This window comes from Scyliorhinus torazame, chromosome 5 (assembly GCF_047496885.1).
Source record: "Scyliorhinus torazame isolate Kashiwa2021f chromosome 5, sScyTor2.1, whole genome shotgun sequence".
Taxonomy (NCBI): Eukaryota; Metazoa; Chordata; class Chondrichthyes; order Carcharhiniformes; family Scyliorhinidae; genus Scyliorhinus; species Scyliorhinus torazame.
The window spans coordinates 298,650,678-298,675,247 of NC_092711.1; the positions used below are offsets into that span (position 1 = coordinate 298,650,678).

Here is a 24,570-nt window from a genome sequence, read left to right on the forward strand (position 1 = left end):
TGACACTGTTAGATAGAAAGTGTTTGTTAATCTCAGTCGGTGACATTGCTCGTGGGAGGTGTTCAGCTGCTGCGCTCTCTTTCATCTCGGTCTCACCGCGGGGATAATTGCGGGCCGGGGTTTGGGGAATGACAGAGGCACTTAAAATTTGAGTTGAAATCAGAGGCTACATTATTGTTTCCCCCTCTCTCCCCGCGGAGGTGAGCTGCTGGCACCTTCCTATGTGTAAACCTCAAAAATTAGGCTTGTGTTTTTTTTTAAAACTTGCCTGCTTGCTTGCTACCGCGAGAAAGGGAGTTGTTAGCCAGCAGCTTGAATTGAGGAATACTTTTCTTTGGAAAGCCCCTCTCTGGCTGGGGAACAGGGAGCCATTGGGAAAGTTCTGACTCTCTGGACCAGTTTTATTTTGTGGTGGAATTGATACAACTCGGAGGCGGATGGAGCGCCTGGATTGGCTAACTGGCTGCGAGGAGGCCCCGCCTCTTCATTGCATTTCAGCCTGTGTATAAATGTTGCCGGCGATTGGAACCCGCAATGTTCCAGAGAGGATGCAATCCACCAGGGAAGGACATGTTTGATACCTCTCACTCACCTTGTCAGTCAGTGTAAGGGAATGTTGCAGCTATTTCACAGACAGTGAGGGGGAGCCAGCCCCGGGCGCTGCAACGCAGACCTGATCACCCAAGTTGCTCAAAGTGGCTGCCCCATGAACGCCATGAGCCGCTATATGTGGCTGCCCCTGCCCTATGTGACCAGCTCCTTCCGGAGGAGCTCGGAGGAAGGCAACGGCAGCGACTTCTTCTCGGCTCTCTATGGCCTTTCCAACACCTCCGCCTTCTTCAACTGGCGCAACCTGACCATCGACGACTGGGGCGTCTTCAGCAACCACACCAAGTACGAAGCCGAGTCCCAGAACCCGACCGTCAAAGCATTGCTGATCGTCGCTTACTCGGTCATCATCGTTATCTCTCTGTTCGGCAATGTCCTGGTCTGCCAAGTGGTGGTCAAAAACAAGAGGATGCATTCTGCAACCAGCCTGTTCATTGTCAATCTAGCCGTAGCAGATATCATGATCACCCTTCTCAACACCCCCTTCACTCTGGTAAGACCTGCCTATTGCCTTAACCTCAAACTGGAGGCTCCAGAATTATTAGGGGGTCATTAGGAGTTTTAACATTTGATGAGAAAGTGTTTAGACAACCTTCAATTTGGTCTTGGACGAGGGAGGAGCTGGGAGAGATCCTCTGTCCCTGTACATTGACAGGCAGAATTGTTTCAAGTTGCCCCATGGTTTATAACTGCGATTCAAAAAACATATATGCTAATGAATCTTGGTTTTAAATGAATCCACTGCTCACTTAAAAGATCTTCGCAGTCGAGTATTAGCTTTTCAAAAAGCAAATGCAAATTAGGGATTATTTTAATTGGTAATGAGTCACTCTGTACATTTGGGATCACTCTGAATTCGCAAAGGAGGGGACGTAGGCATTTTGTTAAGCATTGATGGCATATCTTTACTGCTAACTGTACAGTCATAGATTATCATAAATTATCATAGAATTTACAGTGCAGAAGGAGGCCATTCGGCCCATCGAGTCTTGGAAAGAGCACCCTACCCAAGGTCAACACCGCCACCCTATCCCCATAACCCAGTAACCCCACCCAACACTAAGGGCAATTTTGGACACTAAGGGCAATTTATCATGGCCAATCCACCTAACCTGCACATCTTTGGACTGTGGGAGGAAACCGGAGCACCCGGAGGAAACCCACGCACACACGGGGAGGATGTGCAGACTCCGCACGGACAGTGACCCAAGCCGGAATCGAACCTGGGACCCTGGAGCTGTGAAGCAATTGTGCTATCCACAATGCGACCGTGCTGCCCTGTTGCCAGGTAGTGTTTTGTGGAGTGATAACAGCTCTTGGAGAGGATGGAGAGCCAGCTGTTGTCACTCTTAGGGATTATTCAGTGATGGCCAATCTCTTGTTGGGGAGCCAGGCTCAAAGGGAGGGTGGGTTAGAGGTACAGAGCTACAACATTGATTCCCCAAAGCACATTCTCTTCAAATGTGACACCCCACTTAGATTGAATGATTGTTGAATTCCGCCTGTTAAGTACAAGGTATCCCCATCATGTATCTCTGTACACATCAATGGCTGATTCGACATGCCAACTCTGCACCCGGTGGGTACTCAGAATTTTTAAGAAAAACCCTCATCAAATAATTTTGATATCTAATGGTGCTGTAATAATGTGCTGCTCAGAGACATTATATTACCTGCCTTAATATTCTATTCACCTCTATCCAGAGCCCCAATCAGATCTCCAAGAGTTAGTTTCATCTCTGCAAGCGAAGCCATAGAATTATAGAATTTACTGTGCCATTTGGCCCATCGAGTCTGCAACGGCCCTTGGAAAGAGCACGCTACTTAAGCCCACACTGCCACCCTATCCACGTAACCCCCTCCTAACCTTTTAGGACACTAAAGGCAATTTAGCATGGCCCATCCACCTAACCTGCACACCTTTGGACTGTGGGAGGAAACTGGAGCACCGGGAGGAAACCCATACAGACACAGGAGGAACGTACAGACTCCACACAGTGACCCAAGCCGGAAATCGAACCTGGGACCCTGGAGCTGTGAAGCAACAGTGCTAACCACTGTGCTACCGTGCTGCCCCTAGTGAAAAGTGACAATCCTTATCAGTGAGAAACTACATGTTAAAATCTGAGGGTTGGAGTTGCCAGTGGCCCAGGGAATAATCCAAACAGATTTTGCAGCTTTCCTGCAGTCTAAACCTCTTGATTTTAAAGATCCATTGTTGGTGAAAACCAGCCCTGTTCTCCTTGATATTCCTCGGCGTGCTCCAAGGGGTGTGCGTTCAGTCTGACAGCCTTTGACATTCTCTTAAATTGAGACTGAAAGAAGCACTCCGGGCTTCTACTTAAATTAACTGATGCCACTAATTGACAATTAGCCTTTAATTAAACTTTGAATGCTTTTCACAACCACTTCCTCACTGGGGGTTCCCAGTGTTGATATTGAGTGGACCAGATTAGCAGTTCAAGATTGCAACCGTGTCGCAGATCTCACATTACTCAGGAGAAATATTACCTGAAACACTGATTATTTTTTTTTAAATGATTTATTTCATGACAAAAAAGAGACTTACTTGAAATCACCTTCTGTCAATTATACATGAGAGTTCACCGATTACTGAAGGAAGCTATTCGCTGTCTTCGCAAGGTTGATTTTGGTTTATAACACATGTAAAACAGTGCTGTGTTAAATCTGTCCACCGGACTTCACTTTCATTACTTCAATCGATTGAGCTCATCGGACATGTCCATCTGCACTAAAGTAAACAGTCGTGTCAATGTTACGTATGAACTTACAAACACAAATTAGGATCAGGACTAGTCCCGTCAGCCCCAAGAACCTACACCACCATTTGATAAGATCATGGTTGATCTGATTGTGACCTCAACTGTTCTTCCCTGTCACCCCCCCCACCCCCCCGCCACCACCACCCCACCCCATAACCTTTGACTCCCTTGTTAATCAAGAATCTGTCTAACTCTGCCTTGAAATTATTAAATGACTATCTTTCTACTTCTCTCTGGGGAAGAGACAGATGAATCCCTCTGAGAGAAAATTGTCCTCCCATCACCTTATTTTTAAACTGTCCTTTAGTTCTCATCTCTCCCATTCGGAGAACCTCCTCTCATCATCATGTTATGGTACATTTAAAGCATAATTTAAACCATAACTTAAACCATAACTTAAAGCATAATTTCACATTATTTAGTCTACTGCATGTTATTTCAGGCTGATTGTCTGCAGTTTTCCTTTTTCTTGTGGTCTGCAACCACAGAACCGTTAACATGCTGCATCACCACATTACCTCTGCATGGCTTTCTTTCTTTAAGATATATAAATACCAAAGATGTCTCTAATATCACCGTCACTAAATGTACCATTTGAGTGAAGTTATACAGATTCCAAAGGTCTGAACTTTAATCTTTGGTCTTGTCTGCCATTTGAGTTGCCATCATTTGCTATTGCTCCCTGCTCCAGAGAAAGGAATATTGGGAAAGGTTCCTGCCCCATGGATTTTAACCAGAATCTCCGTCTGGAAGTGTAAGCGTATGGATAGAATCTGACTCCTGATTGAATAAACTGGTGAAACCCCACGTTAACGATGGTTAATTGCGTAAAATACCAGTGGTTTTCTAACTTCTCTGGAGAAGGACCGTACCTCAAGTTAGGAGCAGGTGAAGTTGCGGGATGAGGCGTTTACTGCTTCATCATTTTATATTTATTCATTCTTGATGTTGAAGCATGAATTGGAGGAGTGAATGAATATTGCAGAGTGATAATTTCTTGTTTCTCTTGCAGGTTCGGTTCGTAAATAGTAGCTGGGTGTTCGGGAAGCTGATGTGTCATGTCAGTCGGTTTGCGCAGTACTGTTCTGTCCATGTCTCTGTACTGACCCTCACTGCTATCGCTTTGGACCGACATCAGGTACAGCACCGACCCTAAAGGATGCCAAATTAATATGAAGCAACCTTCTGTTGTTGGATAGGAATCCAGGAAATCTTCCCACAATTGTGGAGGATTCAAATAATAAAGGTTTAAAAGTTGGGAGGTATAATATGCTCAGAATTCCTTTTCCTGTCGTGTAGGGAGGCATAACAGAAATCTGTGATGCAATGCACCAGCAGGCATCGTAATAACCTGTCCCCTCCCTGGTGCCCGACATTTTCTCTCTGACAGTCCTGTTCCCCTTCTTCAGGAATGAGGATGGGCAATGAAAGCTGCCAAGCCGTTTGACCAGGGGGCCATGGTGGCCAATTCCAACCCTTCCTTCTCCAGGTGCATGAACACACTATTTGGAAGTGACACCCAGGTAGTTCCCCAATAAACATCAGCTATCTCAAACAAAAACAGAAAATACTGGAAATACTCAACAGGGCCAGCAGCATCTCAGAAGGAAAAGAAAAGAGTTAACATTTCAGGTCTGTGATCTCTCATCAAAACTTTTGTCAGTTATCTCAACCTAGACAGAGGTTCAAATATGGGATTATTTTGCTTTGCACCTTTAGTGTTGCCTTCAGGAGGAGAAATGAATAGTTTGTTGATAAAGCAAAAATCAAATGATTCTGTGTATTTTTATTTGGTACAGACGTGTTGTTCATAAAAGGATTAACATATTGAATACATCCCTTCATGGTATAACTGATTTTTGTCACTTGACAAAACCCAAGAACCTCGAGTGGAGGATAAATTCAGGGAAAGGTACAAACTACAAACAGTATATTTCAAAGGCATTAAATGGTTTCAAGAAGGAGATAGATATGTTTCTGGTTTTAAAAATGGGTCAAGGGAATATGGGCAACAAGAAGGGAGGTGGATTTGAGACCAGGAAGAGTGCAGCCATGGAACTGAATGGCGGAGCAGGCTTGAAAGGCTGAATTTTGCTCCTCCTATGTTCTCATGCCAACTGGTAATTATAGAATTGTGGAATCATTTGTGTCAGTGATTTCCTCACGCTTGTCAATATTTGATATCCTGCTGGTGAACCACATCCTCTGAAAATTTACCCCCAAATGTGGAGTAAATATTCTAGGTTTATTCTTGCAATGCCTGTATGGAGGGGATGACACTCTAGCCCATTCCAATTCTCTGACCTGTGTTCTCTGCAAACTTGCCTCTCTGTTGGCAGCGTATGAATGTAGAATTCTACAATATATCAAAGGCCAGTCATGAGGGAAATGCTTATCCTTCTTTCATAGGCACAGTGCCAAGAATATACAACTCCTGTCAAAAGACAACAGCAAATCACACATTATTCTTGTTGATTTCCAGTAGCAGTCTGAGAGCTGAGGACCACTAATGCTGAGATTACCAGAAGTAATCTTTACATACTGGAGAGAATTTGAACCAGAATGCTTGTTCTAAAAGTCCTAACCACTGGAGGATGAGTCCACAATATAATAGATTATTAAGTAATATATTATATTAGCTGGAACTTATAAGAAGAAACATGTTTAGTTTATAATCTTTATGGAAATGATCTAATTGAATGACTAAGACCCATATGCAGGACATCGCCAAGTTTAACAAAAACAGGGGGCAAAAGTTCAAAATAAAAACTGGTTAAGAGATGCCACACATGAAATGAAATGAAAATTGCTTATTGTCACAAGTAGGCTTCAATAAAGTTACTGTGAAAAGCCCCTAGTCGCCACATTCCAGTGCCTGTTCGGGGAGGCTGGTATGGGAATTGAACCGTGCTGCTGGCCTGCCTTGGTCTGCTTTAAAAGCCAGAGATTTAGCCCAGTGTGCTAAACCAGCCCCTTTACATGACCATTAAATCCTAAAGATTGTTTAATGTTGAAAACACTGATAAAGGCAAGGAGTTTGGGGATCCTGGGAAAGCACACATTAAGATAGGATGCAATACACTGAGTCACCATTTCAGTATGGTGGTTAGAAAATAAAATAAGATGGTGTTTTAGAACTTGGGGCAAACAGATGGTAGAGTTCAAAGATGCAATGTCAAAATAATGAGAATAAAGAAGATTGTGCAGCAAGTTTTTTTCCTGTCTACCTGGGTGTAGGTGTTTGGAAACGTCACAGATTTGGAAATGATATTTATACTTTGGATAGACTTCAGGGCTTTATAAAAAACTCAGAGATTAGGAAAGGTTTGACAGTTATCATCAATAATTCAAGCGCGTTGAGGGAATTGCATAACTGTCAACACAATTCAGGTCTTATTATTCTTTACATTACCCAATTATATTGTCAGGCTAGTATTTTCTAAATTTTAGTTTATCTTTGTATGAGGTTTTTTAATGAATCAAAGGAAAATAACTTAAAGGTGGGTAAATATTTGCACATTTGGCCAACTAATGTGAAAATCAAAAGCTCCCGTGAGTTGTATCACTTTCTTTGAAAATAGCATTTAGTTTACATAATTGCAACCTCATCATTTCCTGATCGGCTCTTCTTGTGGCTTATTTAAATGTGATTGACAATTAGTCTGGCTGAGCAACTTAACAACGTTTTGCTCTAGTCTCATATTTGCTGGGAATTGATGCTCTATCAACAAAGACAATTTAAAGCTGGTGGGCTAGGTTTAATTCCTATCACCAGTTTGCCAGTGATGGCCCGGTGGGGTAGCTTAAGTGGCGGAATATTCTGGTCCCGCCCACCGTGGGAATCGCTGCAGGTGGGATCGAAAACCTGACGGACGAGCAAAAACGTCCGTTGATTCGGGGCCACCTGAAAGAAAACCTCAATCTTTTGGTCCAGTTTTAAAAATTTTGCTCGATCCACAAAACTAGCCACACACTCCCGCTGAATTAATCGCCTTTTGGAGTCCAGTTGATTGTGCTTGTTTGTCAGCCATTGGTGAGGATCCAGAATTGAGCTGGATTGTTTGTTTAACATTTCAGTCATTTTATGATATTTTTGTGGATGGAATTCATTAGCGGTTTTCACAGTAGTGACAGTAGCCTGGAGTGGAAGAAAGTCTCCACCCTGGGCTGTTCACCAGCCCAGTAAAACTGGGAGCTCCAAAGTGGGCAAATTGGGCAAAAAGACTAAATTTTCACTGCAAACATTCCCTCGCCTTCACTTGCTCGCTCGAAGGTTATACACCGACGGGAGCTTGGAACTGAGCTGAGATTGTCCAATAATAGTCAACTTTTTAAAAAAAAAGAACACTTGGGGGTTGCGTGTTGTGAGCGTGGGAGCAGTTGCGTGTTTGGGAGATCCAGCTCTGCTCATCTTTTAATCTTTAATTTACCCAGGTGCATATTTCATGTTTGCTTTCTCTTGGGTTACATGACTTGCGTTGTGTCCCTGGAGAATACTGCTGGGTGTTTTGCGAAGAAGAACTGAGATGAATAGTAAATGTCCTCAGTTGTTTGTGGGCTGGGATGGGGCTCAGCTTGCAGTGGCAATTGGGGAAACGCGGAGTACTTTTAGGAGAGCGGTGGAGGCACATGAGTTCTTGCGTTCAAAGGAACACTTTTTCCTGAGTGAGGGCCTGCTTTCGTGTCGTCAAGATCCTACTACATGGCATGTTGGGGGCTGGGCAAGGTGTGCGCACAGGCCCACTTCCTGGCAAGCGGTGGAAGGCGAGTTCCCATTGAGTTAAAAAATTGGGTGCCATTTTTTTCAGTAACCTTGTTTGGGAGGCTGAATGCATCAGATTTGATGGAGCACAATGAATCGGACCTTCAAGTTCAAGAGTCAGTCGGGCCCACCGATCACTGGTCCTACATCGTCCTGTTCTCGATTGGGGTTGGAGGTGGCTAAATGGATTGAGTCGTTTTCCTCCCTCTGCACACCCACTCTGACAGCATTTTGAAAATGGTGGTGCCTCGTGTTTTGAGCGTCGGAATCCTTGAGAGATCCTGATGCGTGCTCACTGATCTTGGTTTATCCCTTACCTTCTCATGCAATATGGATGGTGTCTTGCTCCTGCATTTTATCCTGCAATTCTTCCATAACCCTGAACGTTATTCCCTTGTGGACATGTTGTTGATGATTTATTGTTGTCCTTTCCGCTGCAGGGGAGTGGGAGATATGAGCATGAGGTCAGGTGATGTCGATTAACCCGTGGGCAGCACGGTAGCATAGTGGTTAGTATAGTTGCTTCACAGCAACAGGGTCCCAGGTTTGATTCCCAGCTTGGGTCACTGTCTGTGCGCAGTCTGCATGTTCTCCCCGTGTGTGCGTGCGTTTCCTCCGGGTACTCCGGTTTCCTCCCACAGTCCAAGATGTGCGGGCTAGGTGGATTGGCCATGCAAAATTGCCCTTAGTGTCCAAAAAGGTTAAGTGGGGTTGCTGGATTACGGCGATGGGATGGAGGTGTGGGCTTGAGTAGGGTGCTCTTTCCAGGGACTGGTGCAGACTCGATGGGCCGAATGGCCTCCTTCAGCATTGTAAATTCTATGAACCCGTTTGAGCAAACTCATATTAAGTTGATTATGTGAAGTGTGATCTGTGCAGAATTTGTATGACTTTTTTGTTATTCTAATCTCTGTAGTTGTGGGAGTGTTTTGTTTATATCACCCCCTATCATGGGCGAAATTCTCCCCAAACGGCGTGATGTCCGCCGACTGGCGCCCAAAACGGCGCCAATCAGACGGGCATCGTGCCGCCCCAAAGGTGCGGAATGCTCTGCATCTTTGGGGGCCGAGCCCCAACATTGAGGGGCTAGGCCGACGCCGGAGGGATTTCCGCCCCGCCAGCTGGCCAGATTGCCCCGCGCCACCCCCCCAGGACCCCGGAGCCCGCCCACGCCGCCTTGTCCCGCCGGTAAATAGGTACTTTAATTTACGCCGGCGGGACAGGCAATTTATCGGCGGGACTTCGGCCCATCCGGGCCGGAGAATCGAGCGGGGGGGGCCCACCAACCGGCGCGGCCCGATGCCCGCCCCCGCCGAATATCCGGTACCGGAGACTTCGGCAACCGGCGTGGGCAGGATTCACGGCGGCCAACGGCCATTCTCCGACCCGCTGGGGGGTCGGAGAATGACGCCCCTTGTCTACGAGGAAGATGAGTGGAGTTGGAACAGGGTGAAGGGCAGATGGTTGGGGTTGGTAAGGTTAGTTCTGCCTCACTGAGACTGAGGATAGCCCCCAGTTACAAGTAATTCCTGTTTGGTTTTATTTGTGATTTTCATTTTAGAGTACTTCATTTTCAGAATCCGAGGGCCCGATTCTCCCAAAAAGGGATTCCTGCCGGCTCTACCTGTGAGTTCCCCACTGCTATTCAATGACACTTAGTCATTTTTGGGGGCCCTGGAGAGATTCTCACCAGTTTAGCACACACTTCAAATTTTTCTTTTTAACACTGGGGAGATGAACCCGAGATCGGGCTGCCCTTTTGAAAGGGTGCCCCGATCCCTACGTGTGCTTGTGGGTCCTCCGCATCCCTCCCAGCCATGGGCAATGTCACCCCCCACACACATGGACACTACCACAAATCCCCCAAATAAGGACACCCCACGATTGGGTCCCTGGGGGTTCCCCCCCAAGCCCACGTACAGCACCCCCTTCCTTCTAGGACCCCCACCCATCACTCACCCAACCTCCCAGAAGCCCATACTTACCTTTTTAAAATAAATTTAGTGTACACAATTCATTTTTTCCAATTAAGGGGCAATTTAGCGTGGCCAATCCACCTGCCCTGCACATCTTTGGGTTGTGGCGGCGAAATCCACGCAAACATGGGGAGAATGTGCAAACTCCACACGGACAGTGACCCAGAGCCGGGATCGAACCTGGGACCTCGGCGCCGTGAGGCTGCAGGGCTAACCCACTGGCCCGTACTTACCTGCCATGCACTCCCTCACTCTTCAAACCCTTCCTTTCATGGGCATAGCCTCTCTTGCCCCTGACCCTTGGTAGTGCCACCCTAGCACACAGACACCCTTGTGCTGGCACCCAGGCAGTGCTCCTGCTGGCTTGGCAGTGCGATCTGGGCACCTTGGCAGTGCCAAGGTGGTAATGCCAAGGTGCCCATGTTCCACGGGGAGGGCCAGGGAGCCATCTTGCACTTACCCTGACCATCAAGGGTCTCCGGTGGCCTGGGAGACACCCCAGGTGACGTTCCGCCGGGTCCACATTTGTGTGGATCAGCACTGATCAGTGCCCAGCTGCAGCCATGCTGGGGAGGCTGAGGAATTGTGGGAGGCCGCTGGATCCTGCGCAGGTTGGTCATAAGTAGGTTTACGATATACTTCCGCGAACGTCATACGGTCCCGCCCATTTTGGGCGGCGATCGGACTCCATCGTCTTGCGGGTCTTCGGAGAATCCTGGAAGGCGCAGAGCCTGTTGGGAGGCTCGCTGGAAGACTCTCCCGGCTCTCACCAGCCGAGTTGCACTCAAGCGAAAGCCCAATGCGGCAGGAGATTCGCGATCCATGTCTTTATCCTTCAATGGCCTGGGCAGGTTTTGTATCCTGGGAACGACTGGGTTCCTTCTGACTCTTTCTTGAGATTGAATCTTCTTTCACTTGGGTCTCTCTATATGGTCCTCTATTGAGCTATTAGACCAGAAGATTTACTAATGGCTTGCTGAGGTGAGATTGGTTAATTGTGATATGGTTGGGGGTGCCTCGTGCACAGTGGTTAGCATTGCTGCCTACGGCGCTGAGGACCTGGGTTTGAATCCCGGCACTGGGCGTAGAGTTTGTAACCTGGGGTACAGATTGTGGGCTGTGCTGGAGGCCCTGAGGGTATAGTCTCCTGTGTGTCGGGATATACTGGGCTAGGCCAGGTCCGGTGCTATGGCTAAAATCCAATTGCCCCTGGTGGCTAGGGATTTTCCTTCCTCGGTGTATTTGTTGGGGGCTTCTTGGGTGGTTCGGTTTTAATTCTTCGGTGCACGGAGGTCTATGCTTGGTGATTACCTGTTGTCCCCCTGGCTTGTGGCACCATTTTGGTTGTTTGGATGACTTGTTCTTTTTCATTAGTGGCTGCCTTTCGTGCGCCAAGGAAGTAGGAAGCCTGGGTTAAGTCTTCATCCCTTGTTATCCCGTGAGTTAATTCTAGCTTTACCTTTTTAAAAAAATATTTTCTTCCTTTCTTTGGAGGTTCTGAAGGTTTGATCATAAGCCGAACATGTTGCTGTCTGGTCTCACTGTATAATAGTCTGGAATGATGTTTATCCGAGGAGATGAGCCTGTGGGGGGGTCATTGGTCCCTGTGCTGCTATGAGGTTGAGGGCGATGGATGTTGGTACGCATGCAAACACGGCGTGGAACGTTGGTCCTGATTTCTCGTAGTAGTTGCGGACTGACACAGTGTGGCAGGGTATGCACCATTGCACCATGTTTTTCATGGCCTTATCTGTTTCTCTCCCTCGGTCTCTGGCGGGGCTGTATTGGTGCCTCGTTATGTTTAAAAATTGTATCGAGTGAATTGTGATGTTTTCCCATCTCCATCTGTACTCGTGTATGCTGGTCCATTTTTTTGTTCCTTGCTTTTGTCAATGCATTAGTTTGTTATGTTATTCTCTGAAATGTAAAATCTAAAAAAAAATAACACTTGCATTTCATCATCCCGGCTGAACTCCACATTTTGCAGGCTGTTGTGTGGTTTACTGTGAAGATACAAGTGATTAAAATTGTTTCGCATTGAAGCAGAGCCTGATTGCATCTGCATTAATGCCCACCCACGTACCGTTCCAGCAGAGTCTAATTAATGGTGTCTTTATCGATGCTCACCCACAGTAAAGACTGGATTGGTGAACTCTTCAGGATGTAGCTCAGTTCAGATGCTGCCTGACCTGCTGAGCATTTCAGATTTCCAGCATCTTCAGTATTTTGCGCCTGCAATTACGATTTACATCAAAAGGACATTCTCACTACGATATTTTCAATGCAACCCAAGTTTTAAAATTTGCTCAGGCCATGAATGATCGAAATGTGAATTAATGGCCCGGAGGTTCTGCAGTGGCAATCTCTGGCCGATTGCCACTCTAGCCAGACTTGCCTTCATTGGGATTGCGAAGCCCCTGTCTCGCCCAACCTTCCTCACTCAGGCTGTGTGAGACAGGAGCATTGAAGCATGTCCCCTCGCTGCATCGGCGTGGAGTAACTGGGGTGAAGAGAGGTAAGAAACTCCCCCTTTTTATGGCAGGAACTGTAATAAAGGGAGGTTTAAAAGGGAAATTTCCAGGGAGCAGGAACGTTTTAAAGTTTGGAGGGGGAATGGCCCTGGGGAAGGAGGGGTAGTCAGACCTGGTAATTGGGCAGGGGGGGTGGGTGGTGGGGGGGGGGTGGATTGTTGAGTTTGGGATGGTAGGGGAAGGTCAGTTTGGGAGGGGAGGGGTTCGGTCTGGTAGGGGGTGGGGTGTCAGATAGTGTGTGCTGGCAGCAGGGGGGGGGGGCATCGTGCCGGGAGTGGAAGGGGGGACGGGGACACATCTCTCGGCGGTTGTGTGTGTGCGGGGTGTCCCGTGCGATGCTGAGTCTGTGTTTTTAAAATATTTACTCTGAAGTTAGGTTTTTTTCCGTCTAACTCTTTCAGACTAAATATCAAAAAACTGGCAGAACCATCCAGAGGAAGTTAGCATTTCTGGGCAATTGCCGGATAAACCCTTCCATGGGAACTTCCTGAAGGAATTCCCAGCGCATCATTGGGGTACCCCCTAAATACGACGCTGGAAAACCCGGAAGTTATGGGTCATTAAGTCCAGTTGATACATCAGAAAGAGTACGCTTCTGATTAGAGATCATTGACCTGAAACAAAGATCTAAATTTTCTGGTGGACAACATTTGGAGACTAAACCAGTGGCCCCAGCCTTTGCATGTTGTCAGCCTGTCAACAAGCACGACCTTTTGACTGGTGGCCTCCCTATTCGCCACCTCCTGGCGTTCCTGATATGGGAGACCCAATTAGAGGGTCTTCAGCACACAACAGCCAGCGGTCCTACCAAGAAAGTTGGGCACTGCTGAAGTGGAAAGGCAATCTTGAGACGACCTTTGCATTTTGGAGAATGAATAAACCCATAGAAGGTTGAGCCATCGATGTGGAGGGAGAAACCGCTCCACAGAATTGGTTAGGACATGGCGATGACCTTTCACCCTGGCAGCTCTTCCATTTGGGCTTGGCGTCTCCGGCTCCAATGGACCCTTGGCTGTCATAGAGAAGCCATCTCCATGGAGCTTCTAAGTTCTGCGCTCAGCCACCCCAACTTTGGAAAATGACGGCTAGTTGGGACCTTAATTGTCTGCCGGCCTCCTTGAAGTGGGCTGTTAACTTTGCACCCAGCACACCCTGGGAAGCCCCCTGGAGGTGGGAGGGCATCGGTGAGCCATCCTTATGCAGCTTCCTCCTACTTCCCCAACCTCCCTCCCTCAAAATCCAGCCGCATTGGACCAGGATAATTCAGTCCAATTACCCTAATTTATTTGTTCAGCAAATACTGCCTGAACTGTTGACCGTTTCTGACATATTTCTGGTTTTCCTGCATTCACTGTCATTGATGGGGCCCGATATAAATATTCCTCAAGTGGGAACTGAAGCTTGGCTTGAACACAGTGATTCAAGCAATGCCCTTTAATGTTCGAGATGATCTTAAACCCTATTGAAGCATGTTAAGCATTTTAATGATGTGAGGTTGAGCGGCAAATTCAGAACCAACCTGGCAGCCTCTACATATTGAAAGGAAGGAGAAACTGCATGATTGGAAATACAACATCTAATTTATTGCTGCTTCTGCAATGAGAATGAAAACTAACCGGTTCTCCTCGCATTGCAGCTGTGGACAAAACAACAGAGGCGTTTTTCTTGTGGCAGAGCTGCTGAAGTACCTTCTTGCTCTTCTCTTTATGCACAGTAATTTCATCACTACTTGCCACTTAGCAGCAGTTTGGAAGTCATTTATAATTGATTTCAGAGGCTGTGATCTTGGAAAAACCACGGCCATATCTCACAGCTGCTAGAAAATGTGTGTACTGCTGCATGTGGACATTTGCTGATGGCTGTATTGGCTCTGGTGTCCTATCTGGTCAAATTGTCTGCAGCTATTTGTTTCCCAGACACATGAAGAATAGCTACTTGGTTGAGGGTTCCCATAGGTAGTTGGCATCTGCGAAACTGTGCCCCAACTTGATTTGATGCCTTTAGCAGATGGAGGAGAAATATTGAAGGAAGAAAAGGTGATTTATTTGCATCTGGAAGCTTTGCCCATAGGCCGTATGTTGCTTGTGCACTCCAGGGTGCACAGGACACCGTTTGATTCCTTTTGCTTTGCTTTGCACAGGTTATCATGCACCCGCTGAAACCCAGGATGTCTACAGCTAAAGGAGTCATCTGTATCATCGTCATTTGGATCATGGCAACCTGCTTCTCCCTTCCACATGCGATCTACCAGAAGTTATTCAGAGTTGAATACAGGTGAGGCAGGAAGCATAGCCAGCCAGGGGATAGTTACCTCCTTTTATTGTACCCATTTCATATAGATGCACTTTTGAAAAAATAAATCTTTGGCCTAGACTTTGAGGTTGTCATAAATTGGCAATCATTACCCTGTAAAATTGACAGCAACTTCTGTTATCTACACATATATATAGAGTCCAGAAGTTGCTGCTAGCAATTCCCTGATTCTCCACCAGGTGTGCTGTTGAAATCCCTGCAGACGGAAGTTTTTAGAAATCATTGAACTGATGAGAACATCCTCTGTTATGTTGCCATATCGCTAGGAAATGACCTGAAAAACCTGTGCCTCCTAAATGTACTGTAACTGTGTACTGTGTAATGACTGCTGCTGAACAACCTTATTGGCCCTGAAAACTATTTGCGTAATTCAAATTTTCCATCATGATAAACACTCCCTAGTTTTTTGATATAATTATTTTTTGTAAGCTTGTTTAAGATATTTCAGCTTCCAATGTATATTTCCTATCCTTTTTTGCTCTTTTCTAAAATGTATTTAAATTGAAAGATAACATACATTTCAGACCCTGGTTTCCTGCCTGTGGGAATTCTTCAGTGTGATTGGCTTCTCGTCCTGCTTGATGACATTATTGTTACTGGACACCTGCTCTGATCCCCTTGACTTGCTGCTGGAAATAAACTGTCATCGAGAAAGGGGAATTCCAGATCATAGGATCACTAGATATTTGTGGGCAACTTTCTTTCAGGTTGATGGTGAACACCATCAATTTGCCAATGACCACTAAATCCAGGCCATAATCATTCTTACTTTTGTTTATATTCAAACAACCAGATCGGAGAATTTTTTTCAAAGGACTTACTAGGTCTCAAGTATACAAAAAGCACAGTGCCAGTCACCAAGGGTGGGCATTGAGGTCCAAACCCGCTAAAGTTGGCCTCGCCGTGGGTTCCTGTGCGGCAGGTTGAACAAGCCATGCGAAACATCGTAGACTTCGGTGGGACCAATAGATCCTGTTGGTAGCCAATGGTGAACCACGGGAACACCTGTTGTGAGTGGGACTCGAAAATCGCGGCCAGGTTATTTGGTTTGATAGGATTTGGGTTTCACTATCTGCCAAATTTAGCTTAAGTTGGCAACTTTAGGAGAGATTGGGAAAAACCTAGGGAAGGGAAATGTCAGCAGGATTCTTATTTTTTTTAAATTATTTTTTTCCAGTTAAGGGGCTATTTAACGTGGACAATCCACCTACCCTTCACATCGTTGAGTTCTGTGGGTCAAACCCACGCAGACACGGGGAGAATGTGGAAACTCCACACGGGGCCAGGATCGAACCCGGGTCTTCGGCGCCATGAGGCAACAGTGCTAACCACTGTGAAACTGTGCCACCTTCAGCTATTCTTAAGGCAGAGAAACTGAACTGTACCAGAAATAAATGGTAGCACAGAGAGCCAGGCTGGAAAATAACAACGGGGCACCTGGAGGACTGGAGCATTGCTTCACTGAGGACAATCCGTTACAAGGTTTTAAGGAAAAATAACAGACGAGTGAGAATGCACTTTTTAGTTGCTCTTCACCCAATCCAATTGCAAGATTGGAAATTGGAAGCATGTAGCAATCAAATCACCTCTCCTGATTCAATATAAAATCTTCAAAAGTATCTGTGTCAATCACAGATTCAATGTGTCACATGTTGAAAACAGTATCTCGGGCAAAGGCACCATAGTAACTCCCTCATCAATCAATTGGCATGTCAGCTACAACTCTCACCAACTTTTACAGATGCACCATTGAAAGCATTCTTTCTGGTTGTATCACAGCTTGGTATGGTTCCTGCTCTGCCCAAGACCGCAGGAAACTACAAAAGGTTGTGAATGTAGCCCAATCCACCACGCAAAGCAGCCTCCCATCCATTGACTCGATCTATAATTCCCACTGCCTCGGAAAGGCAGCCAGCATAATTAAGGACCCCACGCACCCCGGACATACTCTCTTCCACCTTCTTCCGTCGGGAAAAAGATACCAAAGTTTGAGGTCACGTACAATTGACTCAAGAACAGCTTCTTCCCTGCTACAATCAGACTTTTGAATGGACCTACCTCGTATTAAGTAGATATTTTCTCTACACCCTAGCTATGACTGTAACATTACATTCTGTAGTCTCTCCTTCCTTCCCTATGTACGGTATGTGTTGCCTGTATAGCATGCAAGGACCAACATTTTTCACTGTGTACTAATACATGTGACAATAATAAGTCAAATCAATCTGAAAAACAGCCCACGGTCATATTCTAGCTGTGTGTCAGGAGCCTGCACATTTTAGAACGGTGGAAGCACACACAATCAGGTGAACAATTGTGAGAATTGGCATAAGGCTGGTAGGGGAGGAGTGATGAGATCCAACAGCAGGAAGAGTTCCGAGGATTTCTGATGCATCAGTGGAGGGACTGCTAACAGAAAGAAAGACGAGGAGAAACCAAAGGAGGAAGCCCATAAATGAGTAATGCAGATGCTATGGTGGAAGGTGGCAGAGGCAGCAAGTGCTACCTGTACCACCCCACATACTGTTACACAGTGCTGAACAGCCTTAATTACCCATGAAGTCGGTCATGTTAAATGAAGGCATAACTCATCTCATTACCTACGTACGTTTACAGTGTAAATTGTTAGGAAAGAGTTAGTATTCTCCAGTGCTTAAGTTAGAATTAGAACTTTAATTATTTAATAGACAACACTTATTTGATCGACTGCACACGTATATAAAGGGGATACAAGTGGCACTGGGGAGTTGGAGGAGAAGTGATTGTAGAGCACAATGAAATTGGAGTTGAAGTCAAGACTTTATTTCTAGCTCTTATTACAGAGGTACCATCAGAGCTTAACATAAATGATTAGGTGAATGTAAAACTTTAATGTTCATAATAAATGTCAGAGATCATGGAGCATATTTCTCCCACCACATCATTGTGTTTACTGCCTGACTCAAGGATCAGTTGTGGTTGCCTCAGGGAAGCGGTTATTAATGCTACACTTCTGCTAGCCTTCACTTGAAAGCAATGTCACTATGTTATAGATGCAGACAGTCATGTGAAAGCATGTGCAGTTCTGTCAAGTTCCTTTCTCCATGCAAGGGTGGCACAGTGATGCACTGGTTAGCACGGCTACCTTACAACGGCAGGGACCCCAGTTTGATTTTGGCCTTGTGTGACTGTGCGGAGTCTGCACATTCTCCCCGTGTCTGCGTGGCTTTCCTCCGGGTGCTTCGGTTTTCTCCCACAGATGTGCAGGTTAAGTGTGGATGGGACGGGGTGCAGGCCTGGGTAGGGTGCTCTTTCGGAGGGTTGGTGCAGACTCGATGGGCTGAATGGCCTCCTTCTGCATTGCCGGGATTCTATGGATTTTCTCCTCGGAAAGATTGCCACCGACACAGGAACAGTCACAATCAGAACACAATAAGCAGTTGAAAAAGTACTACCAAATCTTTGAGTCCCAGACAAGAAACAATGAGAGCTGTGGGAAGTAGGAAGTGAGCTGCCAAGAACAAGTTATTAAAGACCGGGACACAGTCCAGCACGTGGGTTGTTGTTATTTCCCAGATGTTCAAAGTTATAATAATAAATAAAAACAACAACAATAAAATTCTTGGAGCTACACAGCAGACCTGTGGAGGGAGAAACCGAGGTAACATTTCGGCCTGAAGCCGATACTGCCAAACGTGCTGTGAATTTCCAGCATTTTCTGTTTTTGTTTCAGATCTCCGGTGAGTGCAGCATTTTGCTTTTGTTCCACAGCTGGTCTGCCGCTGAATTGTAACATCTATAAAGAAAAGCCTGAATGTTACCCCGTCAAATTAGTAAATGAGCTTTCGGATGCCTTTGGCTTCATTCGCTGTCCTGTCTTGTTAACTGGTCACTGCCACAATGGTAAAACCAGATTGCTACAGGGCATTTATTCCACAAGAGACTGCCCTTTCTGAACTGACTCTGCTTGTTACTGGCACAGGATACCCAAAATTGCAAAGTGCTCCAGTCACAACGCTGAAGTTAACATGGAAAATAGGTGTCAATAGTTAATTAACCAACCAGGTAGTCATTAAGTGGCCTATATATCACAACAATCATGCTATTGTAGGGAAAGGTCATTGAGGTTACTCTGCGGGTTTTGATCAATATCTGAGTGTAATGTAATATGTGTACCTAGAAATTGAATAAACCCACCTGCAAGAACTTGGTATATGGACGGAGCTGTGCTCCTGATTAGATAGGCTCGAAGCCTGCCTGAATTTAGCAATTAATGAGCCCGGGGTACCAGGTGGATAGCCCCAGCAGTGAACTGATGGAGAGGATTGCAATTATGAACCATTGTGTCACAGGCAGTGACTCTTTGGGAGAAAGGAAGCAGTTATGTTGGGGGGTGGTGGTGAGGGCATGGTGGGGAACTGAGAGGGCTAGGACAGCAATCAGCAGAGGGAAGCAACAGGTGGAACAGGGAGTGCGAACCGGCTGTGACGTTGGGAGTGAACCGGCTGTGACGTTGGGAGTTGCACTTGGTTCAGTGCCTTTCGACTGTAAAGGGGATCCATCCGCTAGTTTAAAAAACAATTGTTCATAGGACCTGTGCCACGTGCTGGCAAGTAGGATAAGGTGCCAAGTCAGGGCCTTTCATGCATCGGTGCAGACTCGATGGGCCGCAGGGCCTATTCTGCACTGTAATATTCTCTGATTCTGTGTGAGCCTCGCTAATTTCCTTAGAAGGTGGTGGTGAGCCAACTTCTAGAACCGCTGCAGTCCATGTGGTGTAGGTACCAAAGATCGTAAAGAAATGGTGATATAGTTGATGTCAGGATGGGGGGTAACTTGGAGGGGAGCTTGCGGATGATGGCATTCCCATGCTTTGGTTAGAATTGTCCTTCTAGGTGTTAGAGGTTGCAAGTTTGGAAGGTGCTGTTGAAGGAGTTGAACAAGTTCTGCATTGCATCTTGTAGATGGTTCACACTGTGTGTTGATGGCATTCGCATTCAACGGGAAACCCCTTTATTTTATCCAAATTTTAGTTTTAATATTTATTTATTTTACTCTTGAATCTTCTTTTTAATCCAATATCTTGGCAACTACATGGAGATGTCAGTCTAGGCAAAGTGCTCAAGTCTCTGGATGGAGGCTTGGACCCGCAACCTCTGACTGAGATGCAAACATGGTTTTTTAAATTATTTTATCAGAGTTACAAAGCCAGAGCACAGAGTGTGGAGAGAGGCAAATCCCTAATCCAGCTCCTTGCCTGCTCCAAAAACCAATTCAAATTGAATCCAATTCATGGTCCCTACAAGAGAGACAAAGCAGATCCAGGCATTACACCTCATCTCACGCTCACCTTAGCCAAAAGGCTGAGACCATTGAGCCAAGGCTGACACAGGACATTCACTTACTGACGCTAATTGAACAACCTCATGGCGAGCAGTCAGTGAGAAGTTAAATTAAAAAAAACAGATCGAGAACTGAAAAAAATAATTGGTGGCCCAGACTCTCATTTACATTCACTGGTATTCTCTTGTCACCCTGTAAATAAAGAGATTTGAAATTACATTGCTATGGAAGTTCTTTGTGAGCAGTAACTCGAAACAGGCAGTGTAGCATTCCGTTCCTTTTAAGGTCAGTGGGAGTGAAGTGTGTCGGGTGTAGGATGTGTGGCTGATGCGATGCCTGCCAGGTTGACTCTGTTATCTACTTCCTCATGCACTCATCTACTTGTCTACTCTGTTCCAGGAAAGAAAAAGTGCGAAGTTTATGCCTCCACAACTTCCCCCAGCCAGCAGACCTGTACTGGAAGTACATGGACCTGTCTACTTTCATTCTTCTCTACGTTTTGCCACTTTTAATTATAAGTGTGGCCTACACAACAGTTGCAAAGAAGCTGTGGTTACGGAATGCCATCGGAGACATCACGCTGGAGCAGTACTTTGCTCACAGACGCAAGAAGATAATGACACTGAAGATGCTGATGCTAGTGGTAGTGGTGTTTGCTGTCTGTTGGTTTCCTCTGAACTGCTACGTGGTCCTCATCTCCAGCAAGGCCATCAACACCAACAATGCCACATATTTTGTTTTCCATTGGGTTGCCATGAGCAGCACTTGCTACAACCCCTTTATCTACTGCTGGCTCAATGCAAGTTTCCGAGCCGAACTCAAATCTTTGTTGGATATCTGCAAAAGGAGGAGAACAGCCCATGCACAGCCCCTCCCCTACACATCGCCTCCCTACAGACAGGCATGGATTGAAGGCAGAAACCACAAGAGAATCGATCCAGGTCAAAACTTGAGGTTCAACACCAACTCTGCAAGGACCGATATTTCCATTGTTGAACCTATTGTGACTGTAAGCTAAACTGGAAAGGGAGGGCATTTTTTACTGCCACAAGTCGAGAACCAGAATATGCTAAGTGTTTCCCAATTTAGAGAAGAAAAAAAATCAATTTTGGGGATGTGAGCATCACTGGCCAGGCCAGCATTTATTAGCCATTGTTAGTTTCCCTCAAGAAGGTGGTGATGGGCCACTATAGCGAGGTGATACAACTGTGTGGCTTGCTGGCCCACTTCACAGGTCAGACATGGTAAAAGACAGAAGGTACCCTCCCCTAAACAACTGTGATCAATCAGTTGGTATTTTATGACAATCTAACAACTTGGTGTGCACTTTTTACTGATACCAGCTTCTTGCAGTATTTACATTTCTTTTAGAAACTGAACTCAAATTCCCAAATTTGAGCTCATTATTCATCTTGGCCTCTGGATTGAAGTAGTGTAACACTACTCTACTGTACCCCTTCTAAAATGAGGAATATGGGGCAGGATTCTCCCAGTCCTGCGCCAGGCCGGAGAATCCCCACAACCACGCCACACCGCCCCGATGCCATAAACGCGATTCTCCACGGAGCGGAGAATCGGTGCCATTGGCGTCGGCACAGCGCCAGTCGCGGGCCGGTCCATGCGGTCAGGCCGCCCATTCTCCGGCCTGGATGGGCCGAGCGGCCGCTCTAAAAAGGCACACCGGCGCCGTCCACACCTGGTCGCAGCCAGCGGGAACTCTGCGCGCAGCATCGGGGGGCGACCTGTGGAGGAGGGAGGGGGGCCCTGACCCCGGGGGGGGGGAAGCCTCCGATGGGGCCTGGCCCGCGATCGGTGCCCACCGGTCAGCAGGTCGGCCTCTCGCTTCCTGGGCCTATTTTCTTGCATGCCAGCCCCTGAACTCCCGCGCCATGTTGCGTCGGGGCTGGGGCGTTGAGGGAGGCCACCGCGCATGCGCGGGTTCGCGTTGGTGCTACTGCGCGTGTCCTCATTGACGCCGGCCCCACTGCGCATGCACAAATCTCGCAGTTCGTGCCGGGATGGGAGGCTGGAGCGGCGTGAACCGCTCCAGCGTCGTGCTGGCCCCCTGTAGGGGCCAGAATCGGTACTCCCAGCGGCCCGTTCACGCCGTCGTGAAACGTAACGGCGTTTCTGACGGCGTGGACACTCTGCCGCCGAATGGGAGAATCCTGCCCTGGAGAATTAATACTGATGGATATTTAAGAATGACCCAATTTCCCAGGAGGTTGGAAGATTGAAAAGTTTCCTGAACTACTGTACCTGGATGAGCAAATATCACCATAATCTGGTGAAAATATGTATTCTGTTTATTGGATCTGTATGTCCTGCTGGAATTCTATATTGGGTGTTAAAAGCTTATTTATTATTGCATTTGTCATCAAGAAATCAGATAAATCATACAGTTCAAATGTATTCTTATAAAACTTTGCATCATGTTCTGTGATGTGGTCATTTTTCTTGGTCAAAAGAAAAAATATATATACATGGAGGTTATTCACTCAGATTGGACTGCATGACTGAGTGCGCACATTAATCAAATTAGTTGATGACTAAGTACATCCTACATGTATAAAGTGGCAGCAAGCATGCATATTAATAACCTGCATACTGGTATCTGCTGTTTAACCCTTGGAATAATTTTCGATTTTATCTCTGGACCTTGGAGTAAGTCTGGTCATTTATAACCTTTAGAAGAGATTTATTTATTTTTGATTCCGAATTCTTGTCATGGTTTACTTTAGTATGGGGAGGGAGAAAGTCAAAGTTTACTTTATACCTTCACACATTTTCAGTTTTGCCTCAGTAATATTTCCAAAACATCTTCTTCTATCTCTAAAAATTTATATTTCAAAAATCATAATCATAGATTTATTTTGAGGACAAAATGCTACAAAAGAATAAGGAAGGCCATTTAACCTATCGAACTCTTCCCTTCCATAACAATCTACAGCCAGTCTCACCAAATGTGCAAATTTGACCAGCTCATGTTGCGTTTGCCTTTTAGGTAACTTTGAAACAGTGAGGCCCCACTCTGAATCCGTGGGGCTTAGTACATCATTGACTAAGGTACCCATGGTCTCATGTGTAGCTTTTCACCTCGGACTTTGTGGAACGGTGTACTGGAAGTCCAGGCATGCTGTGTCCTCAAATATCAGCTTGAAACGCCGCTTCTACGAAAAAACCCGGGAGGCTAAATCTCTGCAACCACAGGAGTTATTACAACTCACAAACCACAATGGGATTTTGAGAGGTAAATTGGGGTCGGAATTCCAGGCTATCTCAAATGAAGATAACCAACCAGTGTCTTATACCTGGAGAGAATTACAATTGTAGTTTAATATTTGTAAGAAATTAATGTTCCAAACATATTGTGCTCAGAAAGTGTAAACTGATCATTGCTTGAGCTTACCAGTGTAGTTAAGCATGGCACTAAATCTGCCGTTTTATTGTTCCATTTGTCTGCAATGTAACCTGCATTAAAATAAATGCACATGGGACATGAGGATTGATTATTCTGAGGTTTTAATCAACATTCACAATTTGCACCATGAAACAATGCATGAAAACTGATTGATTGTTCTGCAGAATGGAGTCTGTCAGGCCATTAGGCGGTTCAAATTTTGAAGACGAGAAAGCAAGAGATCATGGGGAGGTATTTCCGAAAGAAATGGCAGTGCCAGGATCTGACTGAAAACCTATGCGTTTCTCCCCAGAAACACTGCCAGGTGGGCGGCATGGTAGCACAGTGGTTAGCACTGTTGCTTCACAGCTCCAGGGTCCCAGGTTCGATTCCCGGCTTGGGTCACTGTTCATGTGGAGTCTGCACGTTCTCCCCGTGTCTGCGTGGGTTTCTACCGGGTGCTCCAGTTTCCTCCCACAAGCCCTGAAAGACGTGCTGTTAGGTGATTTGGACATTCTGAATTCTCCCTCAATGTACCCAAACAGGCGTCGGAATGTGGCGACGAGGGGATTTTCACAGTAACTTCATTGCAGTGTTAATGTAAGCCTACTTGTGACAATAAAGATTATTATTAATTAAAAGGCTTTCATTCCAGATCTTCTGCCACTTTGCCAAAAAAAGAGGAGGCGTGTTTTACGGCGTCACTCTGGTGCGGCGGGGCCTGATAGAGCTGGGTCACCAAAAAATCACAAAGTCAAAATAAAGGCCCTCCTCGCCGCCCCCACTCCCCCCATCCCCCCACAGATACCCGGCCCGAGCAGACAAGGGGCACACCCCAACCCAAGAAGAAAAAGGGACAACCTACCCCCCACCA

General features: G+C 46.2%; 1 protein-coding gene across 1 annotated transcript; it reads left to right on the forward strand.

Moving 5' to 3' along the window:
- Nucleotides 1-520: 520 nt before the first annotated feature.
- On the forward strand, nt 521-23,798 carry LOC140421239 (G-protein coupled receptor 83-like). The gene is made up of 4 exons (XM_072505799.1): nt 521-1,102; nt 4,405-4,530; nt 14,802-14,935; nt 20,696-23,798. Exons 1-4 carry the CDS (start codon nt 707-709, stop codon nt 21,312-21,314), a joined length of 1,275 nt encoding a protein of 424 aa, XP_072361900.1. The 5' UTR covers nt 521-706; the 3' UTR covers nt 21,315-23,798.
- Nucleotides 23,799-24,570: the final 772 nt, after the last annotated feature.